General features: G+C 37.3%; 1 protein-coding gene across 4 annotated transcripts in view; it reads left to right on the forward strand.

Moving 5' to 3' along the window:
* The window catches only part of LOC149080246 (DNA (cytosine-5)-methyltransferase 3A-like), a 187917-nt gene that overhangs the window by 18173 nt on the left and 156063 nt on the right, over nucleotides 1–13681 (forward strand). For 3 of the 4 annotated variants that reach the window (XM_089239331.1, XM_089239332.1, XM_089239334.1), the window contains exon 3: nucleotides 11526–11571. In XM_089239331.1, coding sequence (XP_089095457.1) covers nucleotides 11526–11571 — 46 coding nt within the window. Of the gene's footprint in view, nucleotides 1–5837; nucleotides 6350–11525; nucleotides 11572–13681 lie in introns of those variants that run through there. The other variant, XM_089239333.1, reaches the window with a different exon arrangement.

The raw sequence follows: 13681 nt of genomic DNA on the forward strand, positions 1-13681 counted from the left end.
TACATATCACGCTAGTGCCACAGAACCGGGGCCAGGTGCGCCTGAACAATTTCGGGGCACGTAAAACGTGTTTAGAACACACCCTCTCCCTTTAACAAGATTTCATATATTTTGTGGAGAAGAGGGAGTCGGCATCATGAATATACACGAACGCTAAGAAATACCCCATACAAAAAAAAACTAACTACACAAATGTTAATTAACTCAAAAATTAATGGGGGTAATTTTAAACTAATGTGAGAAACCGTTTCCGAAATTAATGAAAACTCTAGAATCGATGGATAAAAATAATTGAAAAAAATTATTTCAGTACCAATGAAAAATTGGAATTAATAAAAGAAATAATTTCGGAATTATTGAAAATTCAGAATTATTGAAAATTCAGAATTATTGAAAATTCAGAATTATTGAAAATTCAGAATTAATGAAAATAACAATTCCAGAATTGATGAAAACCAAGAAATAAATAGAATTAACAATTCCGCAATTGATGAAAATTGAGAAACGAAATAAAATTTTTAAAAAAATGAGCTCTTTTATATAAAAAATATATCTGCGGTCTCCCGAGACCGCACCCCGTCACCGTAGAAATATAAAATAAACTACTTGGTGACGGACCTCGGCTACGGTGCGGATATGTGTGAACGGCTGCATTGCTTAGCAAAGAATTATTCTTTGACCGTGAGATGACCTACACTCGGCCGACGCACGTGTCGGGCACGGTGCGGATCATAGACGGAGATAGACTTGGAAGTCTGGGGGGGCACGGTCATTAATCCTGGGGGGGGGGGCACGATAATGATGTCAATTCATATATACATAAGATCAGTCAACTCCACCTTTGACCCTGGGGGGGGCAATGTCCCCCCACGCCTCCCCCCCCGTATTTCCGCCCATGGTGCGGATATGTGTGTCCAGACCTATACTCGGTGACGGTGTGGACACGGTGCGGAGATGTGTGAACGGGGCAGCATTGCTTAGCAAAGAATTATTCTTTGACCGTGTGATGACCTACACTCGGCCGACGCACGTGTCGGGCACAGTGCGGATATGTGTGTCCAGACCTTCACGCCTCCTCTCTAGTCATCCGTCGTATGGCTCGGCGTCGGTCAAAGCTGCATTTCAAGCGGGCGTCGATCGTCGCTTCGGGTCTTGCCGCCACGTGGAGCCTCATCTCGGGTCGTGACCTTCGCTCACTTCCGTCAAGGTCAATGACGTCACGGCTCGTTTCGTTCAAGAAAGAGCGTCAGTTGCCGGACTACACTGTGATATTTCAACGGACTTGCATGGGGATCGGTATGAATTTGAGAAATATACTTTTATGATAATTTTGTTCATCGTAATCCATGTAATTGTTAAAAATTTTAATAAATTTACTTATGTTAAAATCTAAACTCTCTTGAATCATTTCTCTCTCATTGTGTATCAAATGCGCCAATTTCGCCAGATCAGAATCCTGGGTCGTTATGTAGGGACATCGCATATAATTTTGAGGCTCTACTCGGATCTGGTAATTTAATATTTCTGTGCAATTTGGTACATTTTTGGAGATTGACAAATTTTTTCACAAAAAAAATTTAATTGTAAATCGTGATTCGAAATTTTTCTGAAATTTCTGGGTCGTTTTTCTAGTCATTTTCAACCGTTATATGTGAGACTATAGAACTTTTCTTCCGGTTCTGTGGTCTTTTTAGGGAGGAGATGCCTGTCAATATATATATTAGTGTATATTTTGGGGGATGTGTGTGTGAATTTTTGTATTTCATGTATTTTTGGATGGGTAAAGGGGATTTTGTGTGTGTTCTTGGGTTACCTGGTGGCTAGGGTGACCGGGGATGGTCCGGTGGAGCAGGATGGAGAGGTGGAATTGTCTCTGTTTCATGCGGGCCTCGGGTGTCTTGTATTATGGTATTTCATCAAGGGCGTAGCGAGGGAGGGGGGGACTTGGGGGTCTGCCCCCCCCCCGCCCGAAATGTGAGAAAATGACCGAAAAAAGGGAAAAAGATGGGATGGCCAAATCCATTGTTCTGTCACTTTGGTCCCCCCCCCCCCGAACGAAATTTCTGGCTACGCCCCTGTATTTCATGCAGGTTTATTTATTGTATATATGAATTGTGTGTGTGTGTTGATTTCGTTTTTGGGCAGGTTTTTCCTCTTTGGGATCATTAGGGAAAGAGTGGTCTTCCAGTTGGCTGGCGGAATGTAACATTACTTATAGACCCCCATGGGAAAACAGTCCTATTCTAGTCATTTTTATATACAAATTTTCTTGCCTTTTTATATTCGAATGCTGTTGATTAAATTAGTCTGTGATTCATTGTTCATAGTCTGAAAAAATGTGCGATTCTGATCATGTCGCCATTTTGAATTATTGTTGTTACCAATTTCAGTAAAAGTTGCTGTGAAATCTGTTATCGTTTCATTATGCAAATTGGATATTGTATTTTTCTATTGGTCGTGCTCTGATGTATATTTATTTGAAATGGTCGGTCCCAGGAGTTGGATCGTGCCATACTTCTTGTTTGGGTATAAATACCCGGAGCCACGATCCGCAATGTGCCACAAGGGTACCTTGGTCAGACGAATTATGGTTTTGGTCACTTCCCATTCAACACAACTTTCAGTTCCGTACTCACCTTCAGAGGTGAAAATGATCACCTCTTGCGGTTCGGGACGTGCCGAACACCAGTGAAATAATGGAATACTGCATCATGACTTTGACTCTGGGGGGGGGCCCCCCCCCCAGAGTATCAATTATTTATAGTCATCAATTGTGCGTGGATAACTATTCATAGGTATCCACGCACAATTGTTTCAGACAACGTAACAATTTTTGTTGGTGACCAGTTCAAGTCGTATTGTGTTAAAAATGGAATCTTTGAGAAGCTTATTGCACCTGGACATCCTGCTACTAATGACTTGGCCGAGACTTTTAATGACTTTTTTTAACCGAACGCAACTCGGGTCTATCGCCATAGGCAATTTACTACCTAGTGAGTGTGTGTACCTAACAGTCTGAGTGCGAATCTAGTGTTGTGTATGATTTTTCAGTGCTGCCATCTATATCTCAGGAGTTAAGTGAGTGATGTGTAGTGACTGAATATTTGTACTGTTGTATATATTGCCTGTTTGCTCTCTGTGGCGAGACTTTTTAACGGGGAGATCGGCTCGCATTTGTGCCTCGAAGTTGAGAACCACAGAAAACCAACTTCAGCCGACCATCACTGTTGGGCTCAAACCTGGGTCCCCGCGATGCGAGTCCGTCACTATGACCACCACAGTGGCACATTAGACATTGTTTTCAATGAGCCAAATCCAATACATGTGAAAGTGAAAAATAGTTTTTCAATATCGAGCCACTCCATTGTCAAACGAACTCTGGCTGAAATGTATTTGTAATACAATATCCATATTCAATTCAATGCTTTTCGACCCAGGAAACGCATTAAGAACACTGAACACACAATTAAGTGTGGGAGACAGAATACAAGAGCCTGTTGTTATATCGACAATCGAACTGTATGGAAACTTGGTACTGTCATTCAAAAATTTTTAAAGCTTCACTATCAAGTGAAGTTGGATGATGGTTATTCTTTCAGAGAGACACGAAAATCTCAATATAAATTCGATCGAAAGTCAAATCTGGTGATCCTAGTAAAATTTTCGATTTTAATTTTTGTTATTAATTTTCTATAAGTTGTAAGAATTTTAATCATCTTAAGGTATCCGACTACCTTTCTTGTCACTTTTCTTTAAAATGGTTCTGGAGTGAACTTTAAATACATTTTTTGATAGAAAGTGTCTCAAAATGGTGAAAACAGTGACAAATTTTTGTCTATCTATTATATTTTCTATGAAAAAGTTGTTTTTATATCAAATTTTAGGCAAAATTCATGTCATATTCAAAACACGATTGCAAAAATTTTATTAATGAAATGTTTTGTGATTTTCACAGTGCATTTAGCTAGTAATGTTGCAGGTTATGAACAAAAATTTAAAGGATTGCATGATATGTTCATAAGTTACACCAAAATATGTTTAAGTACGTGTGAATTTTTTGAAATTTCATCCTACATTTTGTCTATAAAACACTGTAATTCAAAAAATATATGTGATAGGGCCTAGACCTTAGATTTTGGTTCATAATCTCAACAATATATAGCAAAATAACCACATTAAAATTTCGTAATGATGCAATGAATAGATTTTTACAAATCGTGTCACAAAGTCAAGTAAAATGTCAAAAACAGCATTCTTCGTAAAACATGTTTAAAGTCTTTATTCGCATATTACTTGTATGTAAAAGCGCAACACTAAAGTGAACGTAACTCTGATTCTAAGCATCATATAAACAAAACAAGGCCCGTTTTGGAATCACAACAAATACGGCTTTTATGAAAAATAAAAAAAAATGAAAATCCACATATTTTCTTCCAAAATGATGTTTTCAACGTAGTCGGATACCTTAAAGAAAGTCATTTTGAAGTAAGTCATTTCTTTCTGTTTTCCTCAGTCCTTGACATTAATCTTGAATAAGAATTAAACAAAACCTATCTAATTTCGTTGCTTATAATCCGCAGATGCAAACTTCGCTAGTGTGAGGAAAGTGGCGCCATGTATAGTCCGCAACGGTATATAACCTACATGAGAAAATTTCATTTATCAATATAAAATCGCTCAAGGAGGAGGGGGTGTTTAACATATTTTTGTAGAGAAAATGTCAATTTTTGTACTGGCATCCACCCCATCTGTACATATTTAAAATACATATGTTTTTGCAATTAAATTTTTAACATAATTATAACCAGGGTTGTTTGGTTTAAACCAAGTGGTTTTTTTAAAAAAAAACAGTTCGGTTTTCTTCAAAAAGTCAAATAAAAGTGGCCTAAATATAATTTTTTCCTTGAAAAATATCATATTGGTTCATTATTAGCCAAAATTTTCATTTTTATCACATTTTATATTCTTGGGGTATATTTTGATAGTATATCTTTAAATGGCATAAGATGGTGTAAGTGTTTTTTTCAAAAGTCTCATAAAAGTGGCCTGAATGTATATATATTTTTTCATATTAAGTATCTTAGTTATTTAAAGTTATATACAGAAGCCAAAATTTCTCATTCTTACCACATTTTCTAACCTTTGGCTACATTCTGATGCTCTATATATACATATACGGGGTGATTATAAAAAAAACTATCCCGACATATGGGCCCCCAACTATCATACCATTCACAGAAACTGAATGAAATTTTGGCATAAGATATTTTGAGGTATGCGCTCAAGAATGATATGGAAAACAACAGTGTCACTAACAGTTACGGTTACAGTGAGAAAATTTCGAAAATATCAAATGGCAACACCAATTTTTTTGTATTGGAATGCGATCTCCATACTGAAAAACACTAAATAGCGTTGGAATGGCACCTGTAGCACGAAAATCTCCGGAGCTAGGCAAGGAAGAAGTAAAAAGGACTTTGCCATGTGTAACAATAGTTGGGAACCTTTGGGGAATTTGCCAAACCTGCCTCTATCTCTTATTTTTGAAACATGTTTATATAGTTGTAATTGTATAATCTTTAATAGAATTTGTTATCTTACCTTTTATAACCGTGCACGGTTAATTCAATTAGTCTGTGATATTTTCATTGTTCATATTCCGGTAAAATGTGCGATCTTGACCACATCGCCATTTTAATTTATTGTTGCCATTCTTATTTTTGTAAAAGTTCCTATAAAAAATCTATTATTTATTTATGTAAATTAGACTATGTATTTTCCTATTGGCTGTGCTCTGATGTGTATTTTTCTGAGATGGGCGGTCCCAGGAGTTGGATCGTTCCGTATTTCCTTTTATAGGTATAAATTCCCGCCGCCACTTGGCATTATTCGCATTCGTTCTCGCCTTTCAACTCGAAATCACATCACTTTAGGTGAAGGTGGTCGCCTTTGGGTGAGTCATCTGAAGTATGAAATAATTCGTTTCTCTGTTGCTATTACATCGCCGGCTGGTTCCGGACCCATCATGCCACATCTCTAGTCAATCGTTGTCGTTCCTGTCATCGTTCATCCGTCCGTCTGATTCCGTATCGCTTCCGATCGTCGAGTTTGCAGCTCTTCCCGCTTCGGGTCGTGACCTTCCGACAAGGTCGATGAATGGTTCCGCATCGATCATTGCTTCCGATCGTCATCTCGGCCGTTGTTTGCAGCTCTTCCCGCCACGTGAGGTTTCGTCTCGGATCGTGACCTTCCTCCAAGGTCTATGACGTCACGGCACGTGTGATCCGATAAAGATCGCCTTAACTACTGCAGCCGGACTAGATTGATGAGACAACGGACTTGCATTGATGTACGGTATTTGAGAAATAGTTCTGTTATTCCTAACTTATTTAATTGTTAAAGAATTAATAAATTTACTTTTGTTAAAAACTTGATATTTCTTTGAAATCATTTGTCTCTCTCTCCTTTGTGTATCGATTTCGCCAGACCAGAATCCTGGGTAATTATGCTGGGTTGTCGCACATGCACCAGAGCATTAATGTTCGTTTCATTCGTCCCACCGTTTCTTCGGCTGAGATCCCAGCCTGATTAGTCCTCCACAAGGTCATGTGGAAAATTTGTGAAACACAATAAAATGCTTTATTTTTATGCTGCTTCTCTGTCCTTATTGGTTGTCCTCACTTTTAGCCTATCTACCGCCGGTGATTTTCATGCTGCAGTTGCCATTCGAACGCTACTTGGGGTTTTTCACAATGGAGATCACATTCCAATACAAAAAACTTGGTGTTGCCATTTGATATTTTCGAAATTTTCTTACTGTAACCGTAACTGTTAGAATGACACTGTTTTCCATATCATTCTTGAGCGCATACATCAAAATACCTTATGCCAAAATTTCATTCAGTTTCTGTGAATGGTATGATAGTTAGGGGCCCATATGTCGGGCTAGTTTTTTTACAATCACCCTGTATGTGTGTGTGTGTGTGTATGTGTATATATATATATATATAGGGTGATTATAAAAAAAACTATGATAGTATATGGTATGATAGTTAGTATACTACTATATAAAAATGGTCTACCATTCATAGAAACTGAATGAAATTTTGGCATAAGGTATTTTGATGTATGCGCTCACGAATGATATGGAAAACAACAGTGTCACTCTAACAGTTATGGTTACAGTGAGAAAATTTCGAAAATATCAAATGGCAACACCAAGTTTTTTTGTATTGGAATGTGATCTCCATTGTGAAAAACCCTAAATAGCGTTCGAACGGCAACTGTAGCATGAAAATCACCGGCGGTAAATAGGCTAAAAGTGAGGACAACCAATAAGGACAGAGAAGCAGCATAAAATAAAGCATTTTATTGTGTTTCACAAATTTTCTACATGACCTTGTGGAGGACTAATCAGGCTGGGATCTCAGCCAAAGAAACGGTGTGACGAATGCCGTGCACCAGAGCATTAATGTTCGTTTCAAAGTCCTTTTTTACTTCTTCCTTGCCTAGCTCCGGGGATTTTCGTGCTACAGGTGCCATTCCAACGCTATTTAGTGTTTTGCAGTATGGAGATCGCATTCCAATACAAAAAACTTGGTGTTGCCATTTGATATTTTCGAAATTTTCTCACTGTAACTGTTAGTGACACTGTTGTTTTCCATATCATTCTTGAGCGCATACCTCAAAATACCTTATGCCCAAAATTTCATTCAGTTTCTGTGAATGGTATGATAGTTAGGGGCCCATATGTCGGGATAGTTTTTTTTATAATCACCCCGTATATATATCTTTACCAAATTCATGAATAAGGATTGTATCAAACATCTAAATGTAGTGGTGTATTATCTCTCAGGGTTTCTTTTTCCCTTCACAAAGCAGCAGCAACAGTAGTGATACCATCATGCTAGGGGCAGGTGGTCCTATAATCCAATAAAGACACCAGCTGTCCCTAAAGGACAAAGACTAGTGCACTAGTAGTTACATTACCTTCACAGACATTTTCATTCCCATAAAAGTAGCACATTTCCTACTGTATATCTCTCAGTTTTAATATTCAATAGTTGTTTTTTTTTTTATACTTTCACTGTTAGGCCCAGTTAATCACGGTTCTACTGCATAGTAGTAGTAACAGATTTATGAAAAATAATCAGCTATATACAGGGTGATTATAATTAAAGTTTTGATTCAAAAACTATATAATAAGTACTGGTCAGAACGACTTGGAAATTTGCATGGATACTCCTGAAGCAATGGAATTTTCTTTGGCGAAAGAAAAAAGTGCAAGTAGATGATGCTGTACTTGGCCAGCAGTATAATCTATTTTGTGCAACAACATTATTTCGGCACTTCCACAACATCAGTGTGTGGATAGAACAACTTCTATCAAGATGCACATTGCAATACCAGCAAAGCTGAAGACACATTTTGACAATAACAGGATTGCACGACACCTGGCCGGCCATTAGTTTATTTGACCTTAACCCTTGCAACTTCTGGCTGTGGGGGTACCTCAAAATGTTATGAATAGTGGTTGGATTGCAAACTTTGATGCATTGCAAGCTTCAGTGCATCCCCTATATGTTAGAAGTTCCTCAGGAATATTAACGTGGGGGCGCGTTTGGTTTAATAAAGGTGAATTGCAAGTGCATTGACATCATGACCATGGCATATTCTGATCTGTTGTTAAACAAGAATTTTTGTGCTTTCACGTCATAGCCAGAACACGGTGGACAACCTATTTAACATTTCTTGAGTAAGTTGTTGTTATTTGTTCAATTACTTCACTTTTTGTGATGTTCCATGAATTATGAAATCATGTAATGCTATAATTAAGTTATTTTGCCATGACTGGCTATTGTTTCCATTCTGCAAACAAATTTCCCATGTGTTGGATGATGTCATTAATTTTACATTTTAAAGTCTTTTTTTTTTTTTTCTCCCTTTACTTAATAAAATTATATTTCTTCAGGAATATTCATGTCAATTTTCAAGTCATTCTGACAATCGTTATTTTTTTTTTTAGTGTTTTGAAATCAGAACCATAGTTATAATCACCCTGTATATCGTAAATCATTGTTAATTAATCTGCATTCTTTATACTTCATTAAATACATTATATTCACTTAATTTTTATCATAGTTTTTGCAAAATAGCTTCCTAATTAAGCATACCGAAAGTAACGAGAAAACATCTTTATATTATGATTAATAATAACATTAAAAGAATTTTCAAACACGAAGTAATTCATTGAGTTAAGCAAAAAATAATTAAATTGCAAAAGTTGGTTTTTGTTAAAATATAAGAAATATTTATTGATTAATTAAATATGGGAATAGTGTTAGTTATATTAATAAACATTTTATTTTAATTAATTATTAAAAGTTTGAATGATTTTTCAGAAATTTTATTGTTTTTAATGTTAATACTATTTAAAACAAAAAAAACTGGTTTTTTTTACCCTGATTATAACTAATGAAACCCCTCTCAGAAAAAAAGTTGTAGATAAGATGCAGTGATTTTTATCCACACTAAAGCAGCTTCAAAGTTAACTCTTCGTGCAGCTTTGATCCACACTAAGAAACTCATTTCTGACGTTTTGTCTTTATTTCAACATAATTGTTTTTTAATGTATAATCCACGGGCTATAAGCAGCAAAATAGGGTAGGTTAGTTGGGACTTCCATGGAAATAAAGTAGTACCTCACATATCGAAAACAAAAGGGGGGGGCAGCGGCAAATCCATTTCGAATAAGAGAAAGTTCGGATATGTATCTATGTATGTTTGAAATGAGGTTTTTGAAGCTGATGAAATATAGAAATGTTACGGTAAATGCGTTGAATCGGTAAAGCATATCGGTAATGCATAATCACCAATCGTCTTGGTAAGTTTGATAAATTTCATAACATTTATCGCTTTTACCGGCAATTATGCATAATCCTTTTATACTCTGTATGCACAAATGCATGGGTTGCTTCTTTTCACTTTAGATATTCTTTTTTAACCACAGGCATGTTCAGCCCAAACTTCAAGAATTGTGCGTTATCATTAAAATCAAAGCCGAAGTCCCTGAGGTTGAAAAAAAATTTACAGAGAAAAACAACCCCTTCCCAGTGCCGTCTTAAAGCTTTCTTTCAAACCGAGCACAACTCAGGTCTATCACCATCTATGGGCGATTTACTATCTAGTGAGTTGTGCCGGAAGTGTAACTGTTTGTACCTAACAGTCTGACTGCGTAATGTAGTATTTGATTTTTCAGTACTGACATCTATATTTCAAAAGTGAAGTGAGTGATGTGTTATGATTGAATTACATTTCTACTGTTTGTAGGTCTGTTGCTCTCTGTAGCGAGACTTTGTGATGGGGAGATTGGCTTGCATTCGCGCCTTGAAGTTGGGAACCACAGAAAACCAACTTCAGCCAACCACCACTGTGGAGACGGTGAGGCTTGAACTCGGGACCTCGCTACGCGAGTCTGTCACTATGACCACTTGACCACCACAGCGGCCCCAGGTTTTATCAAGTGTGCCGTATTAAAGCATGGGCCTCACGAAAATGAGATCTAGTTAAAATTTTCTAGAATTTACTAGGTAGGGCCTCAGAAAAACCACTTGGCCAGGGGGCCCATGGTGCTCTTAAGACGGCCCTTCCCCAAATCCGTAGTGTGCTTTCTCGGGGGCAGACTTTTTTTGAAATGGTTATGCTCAGAAAAAGGAGTTACAAGGGGCCCCCATTCCACTCGGGGTACCACTCAAGTTGCCTCAGAATAGTTATGGGCCTACCCAAGTTGCAGGGCCAGGTGCTGGTGTTTGCCTGCATCTTCCGTTTCTTAGTACTGGGTCTGAAAGAGATAATTTCAAATGAAGTTCATGAGTTTTATAAATATGAAAGAAATCATACGGAAATATCACTTTCATTTAACCACTTTTATTATCAGTTTAACCCTTACGTGAAACTATGCTTATTTTACTATAAAATTCAATTAAAATAAGTATGAAGAAGATAGATCCTTTGTGATGAGTACCCTTCATAAATGTGTGACTTTTTTTTTTATGTTTTTAAATCTCTGAATTAAATCAAACAAGTTGGGTTTTTATGCTTGTTTACAAGTTAAATGGTGATAACCACATTTTAGGAAGAAATCTTTTCCGACTTCTTCGTCCCTTAATATCCAACCAAGAGGGGGGGTGGGCGATGGGGATGATCACCACACACCGAGTTTGATAATATGGTAGAATGAATCTGTCCCATATTTTACGGGACAGTAATGACTAGCAAAAATTGCCTCCTCCGACACATCACTCTGGATTTGCACCTGGGGGGGGGGGTGTGCTGACTACTGTTTTTACACCTAGCGCAACTAGGTCTAAGACCGGCCCTGCCCTAGCTCCTCAAATAATGTGAATGGGTTAGTGATGATCATAAATACAAGTATGTTCATGAGTATGAGGATTTTGTTTTTCTACTTGCATGGTTAAAATCTATTGTTCCATAAACCTCATTTTTAGTTTTTTTTTTTTCCTAAGGGCAATAAAAGTACTGATTCAACACAAGCAGTTAAAGGAAAAAAATGTAAGTATGAATTGTGTTTTTTACACATGACATTGTTTCAGAATTGAAGTATATATTTTGCTTTTTCATCAAGACTAATTGGGAAAAACACTTATATTGAATAGTAGGCCTTAATGAAATCAGAAAGATTAAATCAATAATTGTTGAAACCAAAATTGTTTTAAAAAATTAGAATAGTCCATATATAATTGCTTGGCATATATGGAATAGATTTTCTTCCTTTTCCTGGTCCTTGGTGAATGCATGATCTGTAATGTTTTCTTTCCAGTATAACTGCATAGATACTTCATCTGTAATTTTAGACATTTTAATGGGTGCAAACTCCTGTCGGTCAGAAAGGGACCACTTCCCATCAGTACTTAGTGCTTATAATTTAAAATATTTCCAATAAATCAATTTTTTCACCATGATATCATGATTATCCAATGACAGTTCTAGATCATTAATTGTGATGCTATGTCCAGAGGCGCTTACCTGGTTGTTTACATTGGATTAACATTAAGTCACATGGTTGCTGTTGCCGCACTGGAAATCCAAAAGAAAAGAATCCAGAAGATATGGAAATTATTCATTGTGTGATCGGCAATGACTGGCCACCTCCTCAGCAATCACCAGTATATCGAGGGGATCCAAATGGTGGCCGATGACCACTTCCAAGAGCTGAATAATATGGGAAAAATTTAGTTTGTCCTGTAAAATACAGGACAACGCAACAAACCCATGCAGTAAACCACCCCTCCTAACACATTTTCCTGGATCTGCACCTGCAGTATATAAACTAGTGATGACATTGTTACATCACTTGCATGTTTCTCTCAACTTTACTGTCTAATTGCTTGTTGGGTTGAACTCTGTCTGGGGAGTCAGCATCTCCAAGCTATGGGCTAGCTCTCCCTTCATAGTTCCCGAGTCTACATGTGCCGCTTCTACACATAAAGTTAAAGGATGGAAAGGAACAGTCTGGCTGGTTCCGAAAACTTCAATGGATTTCCATATGGCTTGGATAATCTATTCTCCATAGACTGGATGTGTGGACTGACAGATTGTGAAACATGATGTGCGGTTAAATATTGTCAAAATTTTCTAATCCGTAATTTCTGTTAAATTGAAATTAAATAATTCTGAGTTCATATTTGAAGGAAGACTCATTAACCAGTCATCTGAGCAGTTAATTTCTTTTTTTTAAAGTTTGAAGCTAATAAAGTATGTTTTCCTGATTAAAGCTTTTTATGAATACATTGAAACTGACTTCACATATTTTTTAACTGTTTTTAAATCATAAACAAAAAAAATTATAATTGAAATAATTACTAAAGTTTTCAAAAATTAAAATAATTGGACAAAAATTGCCATGACAACATATGCTGTTGTAGCCAGATGCTACTTTACCGCACACAAACTCCGGTCATATATCGCCATATGGCAATTTCCATACCCCACATAAAAATAAAAATTGCTTGATTAAGTGAAATGAAAATGAATGCAATCACAAAATAATATAATTGAACACAATAATAAAGTACACTGCTGGCCACCCAAATTGCAACACCAAGAAAGACAAGAGATATTGCAACAATATTTATTTTGTAGATAACATGTTGACCAAGCATCAAATGATTAAATTTATAGACTTCTGTGAAGTGTGGTTCCTGCCAAAATCAGTAGCCAGAGTAGCCGCCATTGTTGGAGATCACTGCTGCCACACGCCTCGGCATTGATTCAAAGAGACTTTGGATGTGTTCTTGGGGTACAGCAGACCAAGCAGCTTCCACGCGTTGCCAAAGTTGATCTGGTGTGGCAGCTGGGGATGTAATCTGGGTCAATCGTTGAGCAACCATGGACCACATGTTTTCTATCAGCGAAAGATCCGGAGAGCGAGCTGGCCAGGGAAGCAATTCAATCTGGCGATTGACGAAGAACCTTTGGACAATGCGTGCCACGTGTGGTCGCGCATTATCCTGTTGAAATATGGCTGTGGGCAAGCCCTGAAGGTAAGGAAGGACAACTGGCTCCAACACCTCGGAGATGTAGCGCTGGCTTTTTAAAGTACCGGCAATGCGTACTAGAGGAGTGCGAGAGTGATATCCAATACCGCCCCATACCATAATAC

The sequence above is a fragment of the Pholcus phalangioides genome, unplaced genomic scaffold, assembly GCF_987345545.1.
Source record: "Pholcus phalangioides strain wild (caught in Gottingen) unplaced genomic scaffold, Ppha-v1.0 ptg000011l_1, whole genome shotgun sequence".
Taxonomy (NCBI): Eukaryota; Metazoa; Arthropoda; class Arachnida; order Araneae; family Pholcidae; genus Pholcus; species Pholcus phalangioides.